The sequence below is a fragment of the Sturnus vulgaris genome, chromosome 1, assembly GCF_052056855.1.
Source record: "Sturnus vulgaris isolate bStuVul1 chromosome 1, bStuVul1.hap1, whole genome shotgun sequence".
In the NCBI taxonomy this organism is placed as follows: Eukaryota; Metazoa; Chordata; class Aves; order Passeriformes; family Sturnidae; genus Sturnus; species Sturnus vulgaris.
The window spans coordinates 103,679,759-103,704,454 of NC_142243.1; the positions used below are offsets into that span (position 1 = coordinate 103,679,759).

Consider the following 24,696-nt stretch of genomic DNA (forward strand, 5'->3'; position numbering starts at 1 on the left):
ATCGTTTAAGGCACTGACTCTTCTGTCAGGCTGGCTGTAGATGAAAGTCAGCTAAGAAAACAACATTTTGGACAGTCTTTTAAAAAAGTGCCATCACTATAAAGCTCCATTGTTTTGTCTTGAGATTCCTGAATAATACCACAAAAATGACAAGTTACAATGCTGAAGAATTAATGGACTTCTACCAGCAGGACATTCTTCCCTCTCTTCTCTGCCCTCCTTAGAAAAGAGGGGCACAGTTTTGCTCAGTGTGTGAAAATACTGAAGGCAGTGGTCAAATTACACATTTCATGCCCATTTATCTCAGGAGCTGACAGATACCTCTGAAAAGAAAAAACATAAAAGTTGCTCTTTTTGCCTTTTTTTTTTCCTAATACATTGCTAGTGATTAGTAGAACAGCAACCCTATCTTCATCATGAGAATAATTTCATGAAGCAACAGTAATTTTATAATATGTATTTCCATATATCCCTATTCCCCTTTCCCCTGTACTGCTAGATGGGAGGAGGTAGAGAATTCAGAAGTGAAGTTGAACCCAGGAAGAAGAAAGGGGGGAAGTTACTTAAAAAATTAATTTTTCTCATTATTTGACTCTGATTTTTCACTGATAATAAATTCAGTTTACTTCCTCAGGTCAAGTCTGGTTTGCCCGTGACAGTAACTGGTGACTGATCTCTCCCTGCTCTTACCTTGACCCACAAGCCTTTCACTGCATTTTCTCTCCCCTGCCCAGCTGCTTGGTGGGCAGCTGGCATCCAGCCAGGATCAACTCACTACAAACATACAATAAAATAGTGCTGCTTTGCTTGAAATCCTTTAGCCTGGAGAAGAAAAGGCTCCATGAAGACATTATTAGGTCTTTCAATATTTAAGGAGGACTTATAAAATAGGTGAAATTAGCTTTTTATCAGGGCCTGTAGCAAAAGGACAAGGTGTAAGAGCTTTTAACTATGCAACTTGGTCAAGTGAAGTTGTCCCTGCCCACAGCAGGGGGGTTGGACTAGGTGATTTTTATTGGTCCCTTCTAACATGAACCAATCTATGTATCTATGAAATAGCCAAAATATTCTCACAGAATTAAAATAAAACATCAATTCATCTTTATTCAGGCACAAAATCGTAGTATTAGTAAAGGCAATGTCCATCCAGGAAGGGCAACATAGAAAACCATTGTCTTCTGATTTAAGGACTGGTCTTCAGAGAATAATCCATTCTTCCACCTGTCTGCTCAGCATCAAACATGCAACTGTTATCACATCACAAGCTAGCGATACAACCCACAAGCAAAAATAACCACTTAATTTAATCATTGAGATGTATATCTTTGAGGAACCTTAGGAGTGTCTGCTCAATTTGTGCTACATTTTATATAAAATTTACCTTAAATGGGCAAACTATGTAATCAGCATCTTGATTACCATAGTTGGGATTCCATGATTTTGCCTAAAAGCCTCCTGTGGGCTCAGACTCTGTAGCCAGCCCAGATCCCCCAGTTTCTAAGAGAGATACATGAGTACACCATTATAATGAAGGTGCAGGGTGCCCTGCACACTCGACAGCAGCCCATTTCTTCCTTGAGGCTGTTGTTAAAAGGAAGCAGTGGTTTGCTTCAAGCTGAAGAAAAACTTAATTAAATCTTTTATAAATTATACAAAGAAGCCAAAACTTTCCAACCCTGTAATTATTGTTATTTGTTCAGCTCACAGCTCTCTTATAAAGAAGCAGGCTTCAGTTCCAGCTGTCTGTTGCAGAGATGTACACTGCAGATGTCAAAGTGAACTAGAGAAAGAAAAGGACTACTTGAACCAAAGAATTCAGAGTAATTCTGCTACCAGAAAATTACTGCTCCACAGAGAAGTGTCCTTGGACTATAAAAATTAGAGACTTAAAAGCTGCATTTTATATATAAACCAAGGCTTTCTTTGTACTTATTTCATGTAGCTTTTGTAGTTTAAAACCTACAGAGACTAGCCATTAAATCAGAATAATTCCATCACTGTCCAGTTGGAAGTGAGTGCAAACTGAGAAGGAAGCTGTTACTAGTTGGGAGCTAGGAAATCACCGGCTGAGTAGCCTTATTCCAAGACTGTGAGAGAGCCATAAAAGTTAAGAATCAAGTGAGAAAGTATGACTCCAACGATGTCAACATTGTTACTCTAAATCCCATGGTTCATGCCACTGCTAAGAGCAGTAAATTTCTAGTTTAATCACAATTAGTGATTAAATCGGACTTTCAGAAACACAGCTTCAGTGAATTCATACAATACTGTGAGATGCAGAGGGAGAGAGCTGCCCATTGAAACAACACGGCCTATGAGCTAAAAAAAATCCTTTCTTCAGGCTTAAACTAATAACAGCACAGTTCAGTCAGACCTTAAATGTTCAAACACCTTATCCTGCAAATGGACCTCAGTTGCTGGGAGACACATTAACTCAAATAAAAAGACAGCAATGTTGAGAACCAGCTTTAATAAAATGAAGAAAGGATGACAGCTTCCATTAAAACGGCATGGGAAAACCTTCAACTTAGCAAAACCTAATTCATCAAGTTAGGTTTTTTTTTCTCTTACATCTGTTCTCTAAGTAAGAGAAACATTCAAGGCAGTACACAAATCTATGATGGGGTATGCTGTAAGGGAGGTTAAGGTTAAGGGAAAGCCATTTCACCAGGACTAGTACATCCATGTAAAATGAAGCTACAAAAAAACTAAACTGTAATGACAGTTGTTAGTTCAGTACACAGCATTCATAATGTCATCAGCACAAGGAATTCAGACCTTTTCTTTAAATCTCAGGAGAGGTTTCTTTTTCAAAAACCACTCAAATATTTGTCTCCATGTGTGTTGGCACTGAAATGACCTGATTTTTGTGCTTCAAATTCCTGAAAAATCAGGATGTTTATTTACATTCACAAGTAACAATAACAGATGTCCATTTCCTCATTTCCTACAGACAGAGGTTCTAATTTGTGGCATACAAGGAACACCAGGAACTGAGATTATAGATTACTGTTAATCCTGCTTAATATTAAATCCTGCTTCCTCCAGAAGCATTATTACTTTGGCAATAAGTGGATTGAAAAAGTGGATTTATTATTAGCCCCTTGATTACCCTGCAGATGTTTTAAACTCGTTGCTCTTCAGCCAAATGTTCGTGAAATTATCATTTTTCAATGTCTTTAAAAACACAATTTAGCAATTAGGACACAGCATATAATTACTCTTTTTCATAAAAATAGATTTTATACAAGAGAGTGTCTTATTAAATAGACTATGACTCAAAAGGAAAACACTCATAGTCAAAGGACTGAGATGTTCATTATGTAAAGATTAAACTATTCAAGTGTTGTAACAGGAGAACGTGTAATATTTGCAGCACACCTGAAGGATGGGATGCCATGGAGAGGAATCTGGACAAGCTTGAGAAGTGGGCCCATGAGAATCTCATGAGGGTCAAGACCAGGGCAAAGTCCTGCCCCTGGGCCAGGATAACCCCCAGTATGGATAGAGACTGGGAGAGGAACAAATTGAGAGCAGCCCTGCCAAGAAGGACTCGGGGATTCTGCTGGATGAGAGACTGGGCATGAGCCAGCAATGTGTGCTAGGAGCCCAGAAAGCCAATAGAATCCTGGGCTGCATCCAAGCCAGTGTGGCCAGCAGAGAGGGATTCCGCCCCTCTGCTTATTTCTGGTGAGACCCCACCTGCAGTGCTGCATCCAGCTCTGGGGTCCCCAGCCCAGGAAGGACATGGATCTGTTGGAGTGAGTCCAGGGGAGGCCACCAAGTTGACCACAGGGATGGAGCACCTCTCCTGTGAGGAAAGGCTGAGAGAACTGGAATTGTTCAACCTGGAAAAGAGGTTTTGGTGTGACCTTAGAGCATAGAGCAGCCTTCCAGTGTGCAAAAGGAGTCTATAAAAAGGATGGAGAGGGACTTTTTACAAGGGGATGTAGTGGCAGAACAAGGGGAAATACCTTCAAACTGAGAGTAGATTTGAATTAGATATTAGGAAGATATTCTTTGTTTTCAGGGTGATGTGACACTGGAACAGGCTGCCCAAAGCATTTATAGGTGCCTCATCCCTGGAAGTGCTCAAGGCCAGCTTGGATGGAAGTCTGCACAACCTGTTCTAGTGAAAGGTGTTCCAGGCCACAGAAAGGAGGGTAGAACTGTGGAGGCCAAAAGCCTAACAGTAAGAGAGTCTATCTCTCTCCCCTGGAGGGAATGTCCTTAGGCACTTTTGTAATGGTTACAATAAGGTTACTCCCGGCATGCCTCCCTGTTTCATGTAAATTGCCTGCACCCCATTGACCCTTCCCCCTTTGTACCTCCCCTGAGCCCTCAGATGATTCGTTTGCTGCTCTACAACGACCCCTCGCTCTCCTGTATCAACCCTGCTCCCTCAGACCCCTTGAGCCAGTTAGTCCCTGGACTCCTTCAAGAAAAGAAGAATAAAGCTTTGCCTTGGATCACCACACGTGGCTCCTGTCCCTTCCTCCAGTGTCAGCCGAAGAAGGGATCTCATAGAAGAGCTGAAATCACTCTCCACCCAGGAGAGAGGACGTGCCTGTGCCCAGAGGACGTCCTTCTTAGGACACTTCTCCAGTAGGTTGCAGCACTCCACTGCCTCACGTTGTGACATAGAACTAGATTATTTTTATGGTCGCTTCCAACCAAAACCATTCTCAAAGTCTGTCTCCTTATATCAATCAAAGACCTTCCATCAGGCAACATAGTTGCTTAAGCATTTGCTTAAAACTTAAGCATGAAACACAGCACATGCTCAAGTGTTTTGCAGCAATTTCTACCACTCTGGTGTGTAAATCACAAAAGGAAACTTCTACAATACAGCACTGATATCACACATTTCCTCCACAGTATTTCATTGCATCGATTTTGCTATAAGGTTTCAGAATATCTAAAAAAGGAACAATTACCTCTTCTTTACTACAGGGTTTTTATACATACATTTTCACAGCAAACTGAGGCGTTTCCTGCAGCAAGGAATCTACTTAACCCAAGCACAAAACAGTTTCTCAGCTCTGTTGGCCTTCCCCTGCAACTACATGCTACACCACTTGAGTTGGGCACAGTTCTCAACTGTTTGCCATTAGGGAATAAACTAGAGAAAAAGGTTACACGTTTTCTAGCCTGTATTCCCAACTGATACATTTCACCACTTAGTTGAGAGAAGACAAAATGATCTGCAAAGTTCAGTTACCATTTCTGATTTCCTTTATTGTGTAAAGTGAATTTGAAAATGGAACCACTTAATTGGTGCAGCACCAGGTATCACTCCTCCAGCTTCTTAGTTCAGGAGATTACCAAAATTCCTTTCATTGCAAAAAATCATCCAGCTCAGATAACTTTAGTACTCCCCCATCTTCAATGTCTCATCTGCAGTCCTGAGAACCTAAATGCTCTGCTCACCTTTAGCTGCTTCTCTAAAGTCATATGCTTTTCCTGGGAAGACAGGTATTTATCAGGAAATGTTGCTGATCAGGGCTATGATCTTTCTGGAAGCAGGGAGAATGGTGAGATAACTGAAACCCTGCATTGAAGAGATTTTTTTACAGGGTAAAGACTAAAGAGGTGACAAGTACAGGTGACATTTTAGTGGTTATTGGCTACAAGATAATTGGCTACAAGACCTGAGCAGAGAGAAGTGGATGATGTTCTCTACACTGGAAGCAGCTCCAAATCTACAGCCCTGGTCCTCAACAGCTACAGGAGGAATAACACAGCAAGATAAAAACAATTAAGAAGGTTCCTGAAGAGCATCAATGACTTCCTGACCCAAGTGATGGAGGAACCAGAGATGCTCTCTGGGACCTCATACCACCAACAAGGAGCTTGTTGAGGATGTGAAGGTCAAAGGCAACCTAGGCTGCAGTGAGCATGAGATACTGGAGTTTAGGATCCTGAGATGTATTAGCAGAGCAAAAACCAAGCACATCAGTCCTCAGAAGAGCAGATGTTTGCTTCTTCAAATGTCTGCATTGTAGAATCTGATGGGATAACACCCTGGAGGAAAGGGGTTCAATAAAGCTGATTATTATTCAAAGATCACCTCCTCTAAGACTAAGAGGTCTATCCCCATGAATTGGAAGCCAGGCAAAAATGCCAGGAGACCTGTGAGGATGAATATGGAGCCTCTGACTAAATTCAGACACAGGAGGAAAGCATACAGGGGATGGAAGGACAGACACATGACCTACTAGGAATATGCAGGTAGGAGAGCCAAAAGCCCACCTGGAATTAAATCAGGCCAGACATTTTCAAGGCAACAAGGGCTTCTACATGTGTATGGAAAACAAAACAGGAAGACTGGGAAAAAAGTGCAGAATGGGACAGGAGCACTTGTGCCAAAGAGCATGGAAACGACAGATGCTTTCATCACCTCTGTCTTTACAAGAACAATGGCCTTTCAAGAATCTCAGGCCCAGAGACCAGAACCAAAACTTGGAACAAGGAAGATGTGTCCTCAGTTAAAAAAGATCAGTTCAGGAAATACTTAAGCAAGTTAGACCTGTGTAAGTCCATGAACCCTGATGGGCTGCACCCACAAGTAAGGAGGGAGATAACAGCTATCAACATGAGGCCACTCTCAAGGATCTTTGAATACTGATAGGAGGTGTCCAAAGACTGGAGGAAAGCAAATGCTGCTCCTATCCTCAAGGTCAAGGAAAATGATCCAAGGAACTACAGTACAACCACCCTCACCTCAATGAACAATAGAATGAACAAGAGATACTGGAAATTATTTCCAGGCACATGAACAACAAGAAAATTATCAGGAATAGTCAGCATGGATTCATCAAAGGGAAGTCATGTTGAACCAACAGTACAAACTTCTATGAGAAAATAAATGTCTGTCTTGATGATGGAAAAGCAGTGGATAGTCTACTTTAACACCATCTTGGATACACAGAGAGGGAGGATTGCAAACTGTCTGAGTAGCCAGTCCCAGAGAGTGGTGATTGGTGAAACAAAGTCTAGTTGGAGGTCACCAACAGTATATGCCAAGAATTGACATTGGGTCTAATTGCATTCAAAATCCTGGAACATCACTCATACAAGGAAAGGCTGGGAGATCAGGAGCCAGAAGGCTCAGGGCAGTAATCTTATCAATGCATTCAAATACCCAAAGGGAGCTTGTAAAGATGGGTCCAGAGCCTTTTCTGTGTGCCCAGTGACAGGGCAAGAGGCAGTGGGCACACATTGAAACACAAGAAGTTCCCTCTGAACACCAGAAAACTTTTACTGTGAGTGACCAAGCACTGGCACAGCTTGCCCCATGAGGTTGTGGAGTCCTCGCCCTTGGAGCTGTTCAAAAGCTGTCTGGACAAGGTCCTCGGCAACCAGCTCGGGGTGAACATGCTTGGGGAGGGGTGGGGGTTGACCAAATGACTTCCAGAGGTCCCTCCTAACTCAATCATTATGTGATTGATATGTTAAGATTCACTTAAAAGAGGAAAGGTAGTCCACCGTATTCCCTCTGTTTTTATTATTCTTATTTCTTCCAAAAATAGCATAACAATGTATTTTTAAATGAAATTTGATACAAGAAATCCAACAAAACTAGCTTTGATGCACACAAATTTCAAAGAAACATTTCAGCACTTCTGAAGTGCCATCATTTTTAGCTACTTTCATGAGCACTAATCTAGCAGACAAGAATCTTGTCAATTTCAGCAGCAGAACTGGCAGATTCTACTGCTTCAGTGAAGGTGTTCTTCTAGACAATAAAAAGAAGTCATGGAGGAAAGTACAACCTAATTACAGGGGGAAAGCAATACAACTAAAAACTTATAATTTGACCATTTAAGTCTAAACAGAAATTTAACATGTAAGTCTTAACAGAAATGTTCTCTTCTAGGTTTGCTATAGCTTTTTGAAATACTCATGTACCATCATCATTTTATCTCTATGTTAAATCTATTAGCCAACAGCAGCCATCAGCTTCCGTTAGCCCAAAACTGGAGGGAAAAAACATGAAGTATTCAGGCCTTCTCAGTAATAGGTGGCTACAAGCACATGGAAAGTTGAGCAGAGACACTGTACAGAAATCCCTAAGCCAGCTCTAAGAGACTAACAAGCAGTTGTGATGGTAGTTAGGCACAGTTTTGCCTACTGGCATAATTTGATTACATTCTCAAACAAAATATGTGGCTCAAATTTGGGGATTGTTACCCACAGGTACCAGAGTGTATATGCACATACCCTACCCTCCAGAGGGAACTGCTGGTATCCTCAAATATTACGCAGGCTCCCCTTCTGGTTCATGATTCATGACATGACCATGTTTTTAATGCCTTAAGACTGCAATAAGGTCCCCATCACCACCAACAGCTCATCCTATTGCCAAGCCCATTTGGAATTTTATGAAACAAAAAGGAAGGACATCCTAAGATCTGTCTAGTAAGTTTCAAAAAACACTAAAACTATTGAAAAGTCAGGAAAGTCTTTAATACAATAAAAAATGTTCAGTAATCTAATTTAAGCAGCTGTTACTGATTACCGCATAGCCATATTTGGAAAACAAAGTAGAGACCTAAAACATTAGAAATTCAGTACTTTCTGAGCAGTTTTTTACAGAACAAACTTCTTTAATCTTAAAAGCACCATGAAGTGACACTACATATCAGCAAGCAAAGAAAAACAAGAACATCATGGGATTTTACCATGTAAACTACACCATGAATACCACTAAGGTAGATTTACAATGCAGGCTTGAGCACAGCAGAGAGGTTCTCAAATTGACTCGGGTAGTTTTTGGTTCTGCATGCAATGTAGACATACCCTCTATGCTGAACAGATTTCATTATAAATTAACTGATCTCTGCAGAACAGTATTTAGGCCCTCATTCTGCATTATCGAAGTCAACATTCTTCCATCAACTTCAGAAAGTGCAGGGTCAGGCTTGTACTCACAAACATACTTCTACAAACAAAACATTTGTTTCCAACAAAGTTATGTGAGTTCAAACACAGGTTTTGAGAGTATGCAGATTGCTTACAAATGTTTAAAAAGACTGGTTCAGAATCTTTCTTATATACACACACACAAGTCCATCTGTCACAGACAGGCAATGTAACTCGGAATCACGAACTTGCTCTAGTTTTTGGTAGTGTCCTGCACACGTCTGACAATTAAAAAATAAAAAATAAAAAAATAGTTGCCACAATGGATTTCTGATCATTCCAACTTGCACATGGATATGATCTCTTCTTGCTGCATCCAGTTTGTGAAGTTTCACGGTTGCTTCTCAAATGCAAATACCAAGTAAATACCTAAAAAAGAAAATGGAGTATTTCAAGTTTCAGGTTTCTCGGTGACTCAATTAAGTTTAAAAAATGTAACCAGGTTGACATTATGCCCAAACAACCTCTTAGCAGATCACTGAAATTACAAAAGATCTTACGATTTTCTAGTGAGTAACTCTAGCATTCCACTCTAGTATAGTTTTACATGTTTTCAGAAATGTAAATGAAATTCATAAATTACTGTGCCATTCTACATACAATGAACATTCACTAGCACATAAAAAGTCAATTGCAAGTTAAGTTTAAAGACTCCTTCATACATGCAGTAATAGACAATCAGGATTGAAATTAACTTTATTTTTTAATTGAAAAGTGAATGAATCCATGATACATATTATCAATTTTGCTCTTTTAAACTTTGATGGACAAAGATGAAATTATAGCATTTTTTCAAGTCCAAACCAGTATGATTCTATTAATAGATACTCGTACAGTCTACACCAGCACCCCTGGAAAACTCTTAGTTGGTATATAATCAATTCCAGCTATGCCAGATGCTCTTGTGCTCCATACCAGACAGGCATGTTTGACCAGTTACTTGAGACCACAGGCTTAATTAAACATTTATAGATTTCCACTTGAATTCAACTTTTATTTTAGTGAATGAGGTGCCATAGCTACTTGCAAATCTTTCAAGACAAGCTTATCAGACATTCCTCAGCAACAATACAAAGTTCCATGTAAGGAACAAGGTGTGCTTATACTCTTATCAGAAGCTCAATACTCCAAATGTTTCTGGAAGAATAGACTACTTAGGAAACACAGTAATCACTGAACTTTTAAAGGTATAAATCTTTTTTTTAGGTATGAAAAGGTATAAAATTAAATTAAAAGTCCCTCTCAGATAATTGAGATAATACTTCTAGATTGCTGGAATTTATGTCTACCTTATAATTCATAAATTCGACAATAATTTAAGAAAGCAGAATGAAGATTTTTCTCATCTGGGAAGTAAATAGCATTTTTTGTTTTTAAACTACTAACACAACCAGTATAATGGCCATCAAAAATGCAAATCCTGGTTGGCTGCACTTAGGCACTTCCCTCCCAATTTCTTGAGATGTGCACACTACATAATCAATACACTGACATTCTGAATTACACAAAATGCAACATCTTATTATATTTAAAATCCAGATTTTCTTCCATGACTAACAGGCTGACACACTTTTCAAAGCAGTCATTCAGTCATTACTGTTTTCAAAACCATGACTTACTTGTTGCTTCCCATTCAGACTTACTCAAGGTTCCCTAGAAGGGGAGAAAAAAACCCACAGTTTCAACAAAAAATAAGGAAACAATAAAACACTGATTTAGCTCCATCTTTCACTGACCAATGTCTAACCACCCACAATGACTGGCTATTTAGGGGCAAGAAAAGCATTACTGTAGACTACAGATACTTATAACTCGACCAACTATGATGGTCTGGAACTGCAAGACTCAAATAATGGAACACTCCTAAATTAAACAGGCACAGGAGAACGGGCCAAGTCTGTTGGTCTGGATGCCTCTGCAATGCAGAGCATGCCTGTGTCCATTACCAACACCAGGACACACAGTGTGACATGACCTGGCTACAGCTGCTGCTCAGACCGAGATGCCCAGTATGGTGCAGAAGCCAGGAAAAGGCCCCTTAGTAAAGGAAAGGCCCTACACCATGGTGCTGCCACCTTCCTTAGGAACACTGCCTGCCTCCACCCAACAACACCCCACAGCCCACAGCAAGGTTATTTGCAAGAGACTAACTCTCACCCTCACTCACACATTCTGGAAAAACAGCCTGCCCTCCAGCCTAGGAAACTCCCAGCTCAGCTGATCAGATGAAAGCAGGGCAAGTCACAAAAAAAAAGCTGCTGCCATTTACCCCACCACTTAAGAAACATAAGGCAACAATAAGAAGCTGATTTTCTGCTCTGCCCTCTCCATTCCCATCCAAGGAGTTCTCACCAGGGCCATAATTTAGCCCATATGCTACCCACTGACCAAACCTGACCAAATAGTTCACCTTTTAAAACAGCACTTGGCAACAGATGTCTTTGGTCTGACTTGGTTGTTCTCATGTTCTCAAGCCTATTTCTTAAAACAAGCATTTTTCTTGTCAAATATTTTTTAATTTCAAGTTTCTTTTCTCACTTGATGCAGGATTTTTATACATGCAATAAGAGGACTACATCTTCAAGAATTCAGAATGTTAACAGCAAACCAATGATTAAAAAAAACCAAAAACCCAAACAGCAAAACCAAGTGGAAAAACTTTAGGCTGATCACCCTCATGCTGTATTGATGAAAATGGAAAGAATGATTTCAAATATATACAGTGTTACGAAGAAAGCTTTTGAAATCTCCCATCAGAGGATTGGAACGAATACTTTAAATCAGTATTGTGAAGATCCAGAAATATAAGAAGATTCCTCAAATTAAGAATAGTTAGAAAGAACAACTGTGAAGTAAGATGGAAAAAAATATCCTTTCCCTTCTGCATTATTACAACTTTCTTAACAGCTACCAAATTAAGTGAATTTGATTCTCTGAGTATGGGATATAGATTAGATGAACCCCTCAGCCCTGAAGCTCTACAATTCTTCACATGCAAAGAGACACTCATACCCACTTCACTGCAGTTGAAATAAAGAAGGCACCACAGTTTGAAAGACCAGGACCTCAATTTTAAGACACCATTATCTCCAGTTGAAGTATAAAGGAACTTACCAATGGTAACTTTGCCTTGCCATCTTTGACAAACTCTTTTGCATGCTCATAATCATCAGGTTTATCAGAAACAAGCCTGGAATCACCAAATGTAGAATATGGCTGGAGAAAACAGAACAAAACATTGAGTAGTGAGATACATTAATCACCTTAAGTAAAGGGTTTGTTACAACACAGTCCATGACAGAGGTCAGTAAGTCTTAAAAATATTTTAAATTTAGGTGTCTCCCTTACACCACCCTTAGGAACAGGTCTGATGTTCCCTAATTACCAGAAAATCTGACACCCAAGACTTATAAATTAAGTTTAATTCATTTTTACATTAAGTTATGTCTCTAAAGCAGGGGAAACAGAATAGCTTTTCCTTCATGTACAGCTCATTAAGAGCATTACCCAGATATATCTTCTTTTAGAAGAGCAACTATACCAGCATCTCTTCATCAGAACTACTAAGAAATAGACAACTACAATTTCAAGAACAATTAAAATGCTTCAATAACACCACAAACTGTAAAAGAAGTATACAACAGGTTCTTCAAAACTAAGATGCACTTATTAAGGATCCCAGTTACTAGTGATCTCTGTAAATAAATCTGCTTGTAACAATTCAGTCCTCAGGTATAAGTGACCACTACCTTAAGACAACTCTCACTTTCCTAAGCAGATGGTAAGTCAGAAGCTGTGTCTCTGTGCTACTGCCAGTGTGAGCCCATACACAGCACCATCACTTTTAGAGTCAACAAGTGCAGTCAAGTTGCAGTGTGTGACTCAGTTGAATAAGTCACCAATTACTTGATTTGAGAGCTTTCTGCTGAAGAATTCTACTGTTTGAGGGAGGAGGGAAGCACAGAGAACTGCAAGTAAAACCAAAGTCTAAGAGGTGGCCTGGAAAAGCTTCTCTGAAGCTGCTAAGTTTATCAAAGGTAAGAGCCTGAGGATAAAAAAAATGCAAAAACATTGGGCAAAACCATATGCTCAGTTAAGCACTATTTTCTTCTATGAACACAGACTGTCCTTTTATTCCTGTCTTTTCAGTCAATATTCCTTGCACAAAAATACAGCTTTCAGTCTCTCTGCTGAGGAAGAAATGACAGTCACCACTATCTGACTCTTGGCATGATTCTTGGGCTTCTGTTTCCTACTTCATAAGAACAGAAACTTGCCTCAATATTGAAATATTATCTTCAAAACATGAATCATCTACTGGGTTGACCTATGCTGGACCAAGAGAAGAGTGTGAGGAGGAAGGAGAGGCAAAGTTATGAACAGACCACAGTCCCCCTTCCCCTGCCCAGAAAGGGAGAGGAGGTAGAAAGGTCAGGAGTGAACAAATGAAGCTGGGCCTGGGAACAAGCAGTGGGTGGGACAAAGATGTTTTTAGGTTTTACGTTTCTCACCTTTCTACTATTTTTTTTTTTTTGCAATGAATTAAATTAACCTTCTCCAAGTTTTGTCTGTGACAGTAATTGCTAAGCAATCTCCTTGAATTTATCTTGACCCACAAGTTTTTTTTCTATTTTTTCCCCCCATCCTGTTGGGAAGAGGGAACAAGAGTGCAGGTCACTGGAGGTCTGGCAGCCAGTCAAGGTCAACAACCAGAGTCAAACTTTCAGGCCCAGGAACTAAATGCTTTCTATTAGTAGCCTTAAATTATTTTCAATATTAATTCACAAAGGGAATTTCAATTATTGCACAAAAATTAACAAGTTGTAAAATGCTATTGAAATCAATCAACTCCAAATTTACCTCCAAGGCCTGCATTCTCCTTAACAGCATTTTATGCTCCTCGTTCTTGATTTTTTCTTCATAGAATTCCCGAAATGTCATTTTGTAGACTAATTTCATACCATGCTTCTTTGCCATTCTGTCAAAATAATCAGCTTTATTAAGGAAGTCGCAAAATTATTGTAGCTTTATTTCCAAAGGAACAATTTTAAGCCACAGTGACATCTTATGGTTTTGACTAGGATTACACTGTTTTACAACTTTTTTCTCTTAGTAAAGACATTTAGATGAAAATAGCTGCAGTACCACCACAAACTGTACATTTTTTTTTAAACTAGAACAAAAATCTACACAGAAGTAATTTACAAACATTTTCATAAAAAAGGTCTCTTCTCCCAAAACACAAAAGTTCCATGTGGACTTCCAGAAAGACTTCACTTTTCCCTGCAGTATCTATTATGTCAGATATTTAATAATATATTTAGAGAACTTCTCTCTATTACATTTAGTGGCTAACATCTCAATTATATGCAGACACCGTGGACATGCAACACTAAGCTGTCAGTGACAGGTGCTGTTATTTTTCACGGACAACTACAAATGAAGTTGTTGAACAGGCTTGAAAGGAAAGCTTAATACAGTTTAACCATACTGAGCTTCAATGGCAGGAAAAAACCAGTATGCAAAGATTTGTCTGTACCTCAGGATACAGCTAGTAAAACCAAATCTGAGGTCACACAGAGGTAACAGCAAAATATATGCTCACAGATGGAGATGATTTAGAGGAAGAAAAAAATTCATCATAGCAAAAATCCTATGAACATCTAAAGAAAAGTGGAGAAGACAAGAAAGAGGCACCATGATGAAGATACACAAGAAAGTTTACTGAAATACTAAAAAAGGGGTAGAAAGAAACCCCTCAAAAAGTTACAATTAAAGAAGAAAAAGCTGACAGTTCTAAAGGTTTGCTGACAGATCCAATATATCAGATGTTCCCTTGTGAGACAAAGTTTAAGTCCTTACAGCTTCTGACCAGAGCACCTTCAACAAAGTTCAATGGACAGTTTACAGTTGTGGATGGAAATGCAAGAAACCTCTGTATTTGAAGCAACAACAAATTATTAGGAACTGAAAAATATAATAAGAAAGCAAAACCATAATTTTCTGCAAGCATTATGCAATGACACATAAACTAAACAAATGTTTATTATGTTCCACAGCTTTCATTGTATAATGAATTTAAAACTTAACTTACTCTTCCAGTAAGGGAAAGTAAACCAAAAATTCAGGGACATCAACCACTTCTTCCAAGTGGAAATCATACTTGCAGCCAAATAAGGGGTAGTCTCCCTTCTTTTCAAATTTCACATTGTACACATCATTCCCAAACGAATTTGTTTCTGAAGCTTCGAGTCTCTTTCTATAGAATGAGATATAAACAAACATTTATTGACCAGTATTTAACAGGCAGAGAAAACTAAACATAGGAAGCCTGAAAGTGTTTCTCACAGTAATAATTAGTGATCTCTGTAGTTTCCCACTTCCCTTATCTCATAGGCAATGAAACAATGAAATGTAGCAGCATACTGGGTTTTAACAGGTTATCATTCCCATAGAACATACCAAGGACTAAATGGACCTAGAAGATTAGCCTTTAGCCTGGTCAAACAGACAATCTACATGGACAAGACAGGCCTCTGGAAACAACCACAAAACCTTGACAGTTTTTTCCCCAGGCTGTGGCCATTTTGACACTCTTAAAATCATGACAGAGGGATGAAGTGTATGATGATCCATACCCCCATCAGAAGGGCCATGAGAACAAGCGACACAGGTTAGAATTTTATCTGTTTGAGTCAAGTTCACGAGTGAGATTTTTTCTACTAGAATCCAAAATTGTTGCCAAAAAATTGCTTTTGTTTGCACAAACATATTGGAGCACTGCAAGAACGCCTATCATTTAACAATGCTTCACAGTTTTGGAAGACTAACAGGACGTAAGAGTACTTACACAAGTTCAAAGCTATTTGGAGTTGTGCCAATGAAATAACCTCCAGGAGAGAGGTTCCCACAAGCATTTTTAAGCATCATGTCAGCCTGCTCATAAGTCTCAAATGAATAGTGGTAAACAAATTGACAACTGCAAATGTCAAAGCGCATATCTGGATCACTGTACTTGGAAGACAAGAGATCCTGCAACAGATAAAAAAGAAAAAAGAAACAAGCACGATTAATTTAAATCTTCTAACAAATGTACTACTTCATAATTCTTTGAAGCTTCTCCTTTCAGCTCCCATTCCTTTACAAGTTCAAAGACAAGATGAAAAAGATAAGAATAAGAAAAGGCTCTCCCCTACACAGAAAACCATACACAACATTTAGAAACAACAAGAATACACACACATTTCAAAGTTATAATGACCTCAAATTTTTTTTTGTGTTGTCAAGTAACACTGCTACACCTGGAAGACCAAATCCCAAGGTTAGTTAACTTATAGTTTCCAGAAGTACTTTACTGCTGGAGTTTTATAACTGGCCACCATCTAGCTGGAAAAAAAAATCCGTAATAAAATGAATTTCGTTTACTAAGTCTCTGTAATGAAAACTGACCCATTAAACACGCACTTGAGAGGAGAAGAGGTTTCAAATATGGTAGTTTGTCCTGTCCAACGAGTTGTACCTGCCTGTATTCTCACCCATGTTCATCACCAACATACTCCTCCCCATCCCAGACCAAGTAACTAACATCTGAAGAACTTGGAGCCCTTGGAATTTGTCAGGTTAAAGCCTGCTTCGACTCTGTACTCAGCAGCCATAGAGAAAGACACAGGAGAACGAGAAAAAGAGGTGGACAGAATTAGATTTTGCAGAATATACAACATTAATGATAGAGACCCAAAGTCAGGGAAATTAATTTTTTTGTGCAAGGACAGACAGAGCAAAGCATGCAACAGAAAATACATATGCATGTAAGACTGAGCTGTAAAAGCAACATGAAAATATCTCTTTCCTTCCTGGTCAAGTTTCTCTTCTTTCTCCCCCAAGTCGAGAGATGACACAAACCTGCAACAGACTATTTCTCAGAAGAAGAAAGACAACCAAGAATTCAAGCAAACAACCCTTTATGCAAGGCTGAGAACAGGTTCAGCTTTTCCACAGATATGCTGGAACCTAGCAGGTTTCGTCTCTAAGCCTTCATCAGCAGGTTACTTTCAGCCTGCACTGCAAGGAAGCAAAAGCAGTTCTACTTACAAGAGTGCCTCCTAAGTCATTCAACCATGCATTCACCACTGCCTCCAGACAGTCTAAGAAATCTGCTCTACCACACAAGTTTATAAAGATACCTATTATAGTAACCAAAACGCCACTGGAAAGAAAAAATTCTAAGTGTACAAGTCAAATCAGAAAAGGTTCTTTTTCTATTCCAGCATTCACCAAAATAGTTTCCAACACCCCATGCTGTCTCACAGAACTCCAAAGCTAAACAGTCATTCTGTTCCCCTTGTCAAGTAAAGGACAGTGAAAGCACTAGATTTACTATCCGGAAAAGACGTTCAGGAAAGGCTTCAGGAATGTTACACTATACAACAGCAGCAAAATGCACTTAGGTAATCTTAAGCAACCTTCCAGTAACCCCTACAGCTGATTCTCCTGGCACTACAGGAGAATAATATAACCGTAATACAGGAGAATATAACCATAGTACAGGAGAATAATCCAACCTTAAAAATATATATATATGTCCAAAATGTTAACAGCACTACCATAAAGAACATTAAATCTCCAAAATATTACAAAGCACAGAAACTGTACCTTGGTACTATCTGCTTGTATGAATTCTGCATCAAAAATATGTTCATTATACCGACATCGGGATTTCATTTCTTCATAGCGGTGCTTGCACTGTTGCACAGAAATGTCAGCAATGTCTATGTATGGAAAGACAATAAATACAATAAATGAAATTTTTGTTAGTGTGTACACTGCTCCCCAGACAAGAAAGTTGGAATGATTACTGGAACACAGAAGGTACAATATGGCGGGATATAAAAAATTATCTTCAGCTCCATTAAAACAGCTCAGTTCCCTGGGATTCTTAATATTCTTAAAAATATAAAAGATGTTAAAATGCAATTATTTCTGACAAGTCACACCATGGGAATTTTTTAAAGTTCTAAGACTGCTTCTTTCTCAGTCATTGAGTTTCTGACAATACACAATAAATTTACCTAAGAACTTTGTAAAAAAATTGATTAAGTGTATTTGAATACTACCCACTGAATAATGCAAGAAAGAACTGTAAAACGTGAAGTACCCAAAATAAAAATTCCCACTGAAAGAGTTTTAGGGAATTTTAGTATCTAATTAAATTTGGAATTAAATAATACTTCCTCTAATTATCCTTGGGATACCTTTTAAGAAAAGGGAAGACGGTATCATTCTCCCAACATCTAAGCCAATTATTCGAACAAGAAATTTTTTTAAATCAGCTTTCAGCTCTTCCCCATTTCTGAGTATGAAAAACTTTAGTTAATTGTAACATCCAAGATCATTTTTTCTCACAACACTGGGGGTTTATTTGGTTTTTTAAATGCAACTCTTCCGTATGTGTTTCAGAACAATTAAAAATATTACAGGAGACTAAATGTGGGAGAAAAGACATAAAATAAAAAATGTCAGTCTTTCCCCCAGTCCCCCTTGTTGCCCAAGGCAACCTGTGATAATGGTGTTTTTCTTTAGTGATACCAGTTTTTATTTAGGAGTTGAACTGAAAACTAAATATTGATGATTCTTATATTTCTGCTGGCAATCAAGCCGTATCTTCAGATTAAAAGACAAAAGACAACTTATTGCACAAAAGGTGATCATTACATTCTTTGATTGACTGGAAAAATAGAAATAATAAAATACTGGAGATGTACTTGGTTTCCTAAAAACCTGATGTACCTTCCCTAGAAAGTCATCTTCTTACCAGTACAGACGAGTTTTTTAATTCTGCCTTTTTTCCATTTCAGTAAGTCTCCTCCTTTCCCACATCCTAGATCCAAAACAGTTATATCACTCTTCTTCTGTCGTACCCGGTCTATAAATTCACCTAGAAAAATAAAAACCAGGAGCATGTAAACACATCTCTGCACCTAATCTCTGCACTTGTATGGCACCTAAAAGCCGAAAAAAACAAAAGGGGTTGAATTTTAAAACACCTCAGACCTTACTTTGCCTATAAATCTTCTTAATATTACAAACTTAAATCTCTTTTCTTTCTAGAAGGATGAAAGGAACCATAAACTCTTAAAACTGTGGAGATGAATATTTTCTGTGCTTAATGTGCTCTGCATGTAACTTGACTGAGGCTCTGAACTGTTTCCCTGGCTAAAGCAAAACTGCACATGGCTAAGCCCCATACATGAGGAAGGAAACATGGTTCGCCTTCATTAGCATTATAATGAAGGCAGATGTTATTTGAAAGCATGGGAAAGCCTTCTGCAAACAGTAAAAGCCAATTAAATGCATCAGCCACAACATCTCCTCCCAGTCACCTTAAAAAAAGTATGTTTTTCAGTCACTCTCCCAGGCCTTGCAATAACAGTAGCTACTCCTTTGCTGTCTTTCTACCCTACATGCACCAGTTACATTTTTTCTTTTCTCTCTGCACTGTCTAGATTGTCTCTGCTCTGACTGATGTTGGCATATTATGTAAAACATATCAGCATGCTAGCAACTTTTCTTCACAGTAGGAGACATGAAATATGTTTTGATACAACTGCTATAAAGTCACACTGCTGAAATTCTTTATGACAGAAAGGCTTCAACACAGGCTTCAGGAACAGCTTTATAGAAACCTAAATATTGCTTCTAACTGCGCTGATACAACACAACAAAAAGCGGCATGCTAAGACGAATGGTGCCAACATCTCCTGGCACAGATCCCTCTTCATGAACCTGTGGTGCTGTGCTGATGATTCTTTTCTTTGTTGGCAGATATCTGATGGCTTTGTTTCCTCAATTTGGAATTAATTTGTGGAATAGCAGACTTTGCCTTTAAATAAATACCCACTGATTCTTAAAGAAGTACATCCTTCAGCTTTCAATCTTTTCAACCACTGACTATGGGTAATATAAAAAAATATTTATGTGTTCAAGCTTTCTGCAGAAGTGCTTCAGCAGGATCTGACCAGAGACTGCTTAGGGAAAATGCCTCAGAAATTATTTGAGATAGATTGTCTGCTCTTGTTTGAATCTAAGAACACTTAAATTATTTATGATTTAAAACTGTACTTTTATCTTTAAAAATGTCATAGAGAAGAACAGTTTCCAGCATGAACTTTTAAAGTCAGTTGACCTTTAAAACTTAAGCATATGCTTGGTGCTTCAACAATACAAAATGTTATCACAGAGATTCAAAGGAAAGATAAATATAGACATTTTATTGCAGTTGAAAAACTTACTAGTATTATGAGACAAAGTGTCATACGCAATATCAGAAAACAGAAAAAGTTCTATTTTGATGCAAAAATTAATTACATTTTAATAATGTCTGAGCAATCAGTTATAAGGAAACTTACCAATGAGGACACTTTTTGTCCAATTATTAAAGTTTCGGAGGTAGAATATGCGAGACTGGCTACGTTTTTCCAATCCAACTTCTTGAAGCTCATTATAATGTGCAGCTACAGCTTGCCCATGGCCAATCACACACTGCAGAAAAGAAATCACACCACAGAAGGAACAGACTCAAGCAGTGAATTCTTTTTATTACTTTGTCATTTAATCAAAAGACACGTGTTCACTTCAAGGATTTAAAAAAGCAAACAAGCAATACTATGAAGAGCACCATCATTATAAAGAGATTTCCCATATCTGTCCCGGTACTGATGCCAATACTTCAATTATCACAGCAATACTCACAAATTTAATCCCTTTTTCAGTTCACTCAAGCAATTTTTGGATGATAGATACTGCCCAGCATCCTTTCCTTCAAAGAAATACTTAACTTTCAGTTCTCTAATACTCTCAACCACTGTCAAAGAACACGCTTCATTCTTCTTAAGTCTGGGACAGAAGAAGAGGATGCTCCTTCTCAAGGAACTTTAAGCCTCTTCAAAGAGCCTGTTTCAGAAATTCAGTGTTTTCATCTGACAGAAGTGTATAAACTGCCAATTTAACCAAAATGCCAACTGGCTGATGTCACATTGCAGTCCAAGTGGATAACCCCACTGACAGAGCTTTAAACAGATCATGATAAAGGAATGACAGGAATCATTTGACGACATATTCCATCTAATGCTTAAGAGTTAGCTGTAGAAATGTCTCTGATTTAGCCTTAACTCAAAATACTCCAAGAGATTTCTGTCCAGCCTTAGCTTTAAGTACTACAAGACACTTCTCTTCCCTGTTATGCAGAGAAGCAGTCTACATTCAGATATTATGCTCCCAACATTTCTTCACCTTGAAAATAATCTTCAACTATGTACATGAAGTGAAAATAAATTCTAAATAAAATTCAAAGTAACAGAACAGAGACAATCAGCATGGACTATGTGAGGTACAAAAGCATTTGAAATAACAGTACAAACCAGAATGAAGCCATTAAAAGCATTCCTAGGAGTTCACTACCGAAGTCAATATCCCCGAATCTTACTATTCAAATAGCAGGTCCTCAAGGGAAAAGAAGGTTTGGCTGATATATGTGAATTCTCCAGTGTTTCATATACTTTTGGTAACATTCAGAATAAACACAGCCTTACTTGTCTGAAATCTCTATAACCTCATCATCTGTTTATTACCACACTGGGCTGACCGATACTAACATATTTTGACAACTTCTATTCTTTTTCAGGGTAAGCACAGATGGCTCCCTGAATGGCCACTGAAGGTGACAGAAGCCAGAAGAGCTGACTCAGACAAGTGTGGGGACATACTCATACAGACCATTAACACATCTCAGCTACAAACAGCCATCAGCAACAATATCTAGGTGGTGGCAACTATGTTCAGTCAACTCTCTACACCCTTAGGCTACACAAACCCAAGATAATTCTTGTTCCTCTAAGCCTTATTAAAAGGATGAAAGGGTTAATAATGTTTCTACCACAACAAAGAGCACCCTTTATTTTGGCAGACTGCTAAGCCATATATTATCCTGGGAAAATTCTGGGCAAAGAAACAAAACACTAGGTCAGACATTTTCAAATCTTATTTAAATATCCCAAAAGGATGAACTAGACTGGATGTTAAAGCATCAGCTTCTACAACCTCATACATAACAAAGGACAGCATCATGTAAAATATTACCCTTTTTACCTCCCAGGTGGACATATAAAAGGGCATACATTTTCTGCTACTTTTGTAGTCTTAAAACAAAGAACCCCCTGTAAGTCTTTCACTGCTTCACTCTGTCAACAAATCATACTGAAATTACATCACAGAGGATGCAGTCTGCAGAGTTTTGCAAACTCTACAGTACCTTAATAAGGAAATAAAAGCACAAAATTACCTTATGGAAGAATATTCCAAGCACAGGTAACTGTACCAACACACAGATAAATAACATACATGAGATCTGGGTTCAAGATATAGAACTTGGACTAATGCCAGTAAACCCTACACTAAACTACCAAATTGCTACCACATGGATGATAGAAGAGTCTTAGAATCAGACTAATCTGACTAATCTAAGTATGTGCTGAGATTATTATTCTAATTGCCAGCCTTCTTTGTCCTCTGTGAAGCCCAACATCACTTGTGCACCTGTTACTTCCCTAGGAAACATTTCCATACTTGGTGTTTCGTGCTGGCTCACACATGTCTAGAATAAATATTTTCAATCTTTTCTTGCGCTAAGGCTTCGAAACAAGGATTTGAAAACAGCTCAAAACAAATGATACCCACCGCTTTCTTAGAAGGTCCATCTTCAGAGTCTAAGTTCTTCCTCTTTGCTCGGCCATCCTGACCACCACTATCAACTTGTTTTTCATTTTCAGTGGACTGATTTGTACCTGAAGCAGAACTATTGCCTTCACACCCAACATCCGAAGCTGACTCTAAAGCATGAGGTGTTTTCTCCACTTCTTCATCCAAACTCTTCTCTACTTGCTGTTCTTCTGTCTTGGTTACTTCAGCCATTCTGACCGGTCCACTAATCAGAAGGGAAATCTAGAGGGAAAAGAAACAAGCCACCAAGAATTTTCAGTGCTGAATTTCACTTATTCGTGGTTACAATTGTGACTTTCAAACATAACATTGGCATTTCACCCTAGGCAACATACAGACTTCAAATTTGACTAGTTGTTTAATAAAAATAGCTCAATAAAATATGTGGAACTTAAAAGTAATTATTAAATGAGTTCAAATTAAGACAAATTCTTACTTTTCATTTTAGAATCATTCTTACGTATCTTTATTGACTCAACTGCCAAATGTTTTTTTCTCTTTCCTTTCCCATAAAAAGTAACCTACAAATCAATTTATGTTTAGAAACACAAACAGACAGGTTCTCTCAAATTAGCAAATTTGTTATTTAAACTGATATGCTTTGAAATGGATGTCTTCAAATAGAAGATCATGATGGGTTTTTATGAGCAAATTATCTTACCAGTTGTGGACTTTCCAGTTTGCCAAGAATATCCACTATGCTCTGAGCTTAACTAATATGCAGTGGCACCTGCATTTCCACATCTCTACCTCACAAATACCTACAGAGGCTGCAGGACTGCAAACGACTGCCACATAGCTCATTTGGTCTCCAGCACATCCCAGCCTTCTTTACACCACTGGAAAGCAGAGCATCTACTTTCTAACAAGGCATGGGAGAGGGCAATTTGGCAACTCCTTTTCTGAAATAGTAGCCTAGAACGGCAAAAAAAAAAAAATAAAAATTCAAAAATCAAATTCAAATCTACCGTATCCAGCCTCACCTCCTAATGAGGGCCAGAACACATCTACTGAGTGGGCCACTACACAGAGGCACCAGAGCAGCTTTCCTCAAAACAAATGGCTCAAAGTACGACTCATAAAATTAATTCTTCCACTACTGCGCAGCACCTGACTTGGTTTGCGAAGCAGCAGCAGCAGACCCTTCCTTATCCTCACTCGGCTATTCCAAGCAGATGTTTTGGAGGCCTAAAGTGTGAAACGATCCGACTTTCACAACTAGCGACGGCAACCAAGTGCCCCGCGGCAGCAGCAGCTCCTTCAGCCAGAGAGCTCAAAGCGCGTGGAGCGATGTGCGAATGGCCCCGCCGGCCTCGAACTCTCCCGCCCCCTCCTTTCTTCCTTCCCTCCTTCCCTTCCCCCGTGACGCGGCTGGGAGGCCTCAGGGCCTCCGCTCCCGTTAACCGCCCGTCGCTTCTTTGCGGTCACCCCGGCCCCGCCATCCGGCGAGGCCGAGAGCGCCGGGCCCTCCCTTCCCGGTGCGCCCGGAGGTAGGGAAGGCGGCCCTGCACTCATCCGGCCCGACACTCACCCGGCTCAGCGTTCCGCCATCCCTGTTTGCGGAAGTGACGAACACCCACGGTGGGCGTCACATCCTGGGATGGACCGCCGGGAAAGGGAGCGGGGAAAACACGGCGGCGTGCGCCGTGATTTGTGAGGAGCGGCTGGGGAGCTGGGATTGTTTAGACTGCAGAAAAGGAGGCTCGCGGGGAGCCTCATCGCTCTCTACAACTGCCTGACAGGAGGTTGCAGTGAGCTGGCACCGGTTTCTTCTACCGCGCTTGCACTGAGTGGACCGGAGGAAACGGTCTTAACATGAGAGAGGGGAGATTCCGATTAGACACTCGAACAGATTTTTCACTGTTAGGATGCTCAGGACTTGGAATAGGTTGCCCGGGGAGGTGGTGGAGTTACCCTCCCTGGAGGTGTTTAAGAGACGTCTGGATCTGGCGCTGGGTGATTTGGGTTAGGGGTTCACAGTGTCAGTGACAATTGGGC

At 39.3% G+C, this 24,696-nt stretch overlaps 1 protein-coding gene across 3 annotated transcripts; it reads right to left on the reverse strand.

Moving 5' to 3' along the window:
* Positions 1 to 8,447: 8,447 nt before the first annotated feature.
* RNMT (RNA guanine-7 methyltransferase) lies at positions 8,448 to 24,354 on the reverse strand. 3 transcript variants are annotated; one of them, XM_014870882.2, is made up of 11 exons: positions 24,230 to 24,354; positions 22,657 to 22,920; positions 20,331 to 20,463; positions 18,737 to 18,859; positions 17,578 to 17,693; positions 15,776 to 15,957; positions 15,020 to 15,184; positions 13,786 to 13,903; positions 12,040 to 12,141; positions 10,545 to 10,578; positions 8,448 to 9,294 (listed from the first exon to the last, which is right to left on the reverse strand). In XM_014870882.2, exons 2-11 carry the CDS (start codon positions 22,888 to 22,890, stop codon positions 9,257 to 9,259), a joined length of 1,245 nt encoding a protein of 414 aa, XP_014726368.2. In that variant the 5' UTR covers positions 22,891 to 22,920; positions 24,230 to 24,354; the 3' UTR covers positions 8,448 to 9,256. The 3 variants fall into 3 exon arrangements, with proteins under 3 accessions (XP_014726368.2, XP_088028901.1, XP_088028908.1); XM_088172775.1 differs by having other exon boundaries at positions 22,657 to 22,918; positions 24,212 to 24,284; XM_088172782.1 differs by lacking the exon at positions 24,230 to 24,354 and adding an exon at positions 23,360 to 24,018.
* Between the last annotated feature and the right edge of the window lie 342 nt (positions 24,355 to 24,696).

What these genes read in the sequence shown, in the direction of transcription:
- RNMT (XM_014870882.2), bottom strand. Translation starts at nt 22,890, where the DNA reads ATGGCTGAAGTAACCAAGACAGAAGAACAGCAAGTAGAGAAGAGTTTG. An exon ending in GCAAGGCAAAGTTACCATTG is followed by an intron (nt 10,579 to 12,039) that starts GTAAGTTCCTTT and finishes CTCCCCTTCTAG; the next exon opens with GGAACCTTGAGTAAGTCTGA. An exon ending in GTCTGAATGGGAAGCAACAA is followed by an intron (nt 9,295 to 10,544) that starts GTAAGTCATGGT and finishes TTTCTTTTTTAG; the next exon opens with GTATTTACTTGGTATTTGCA.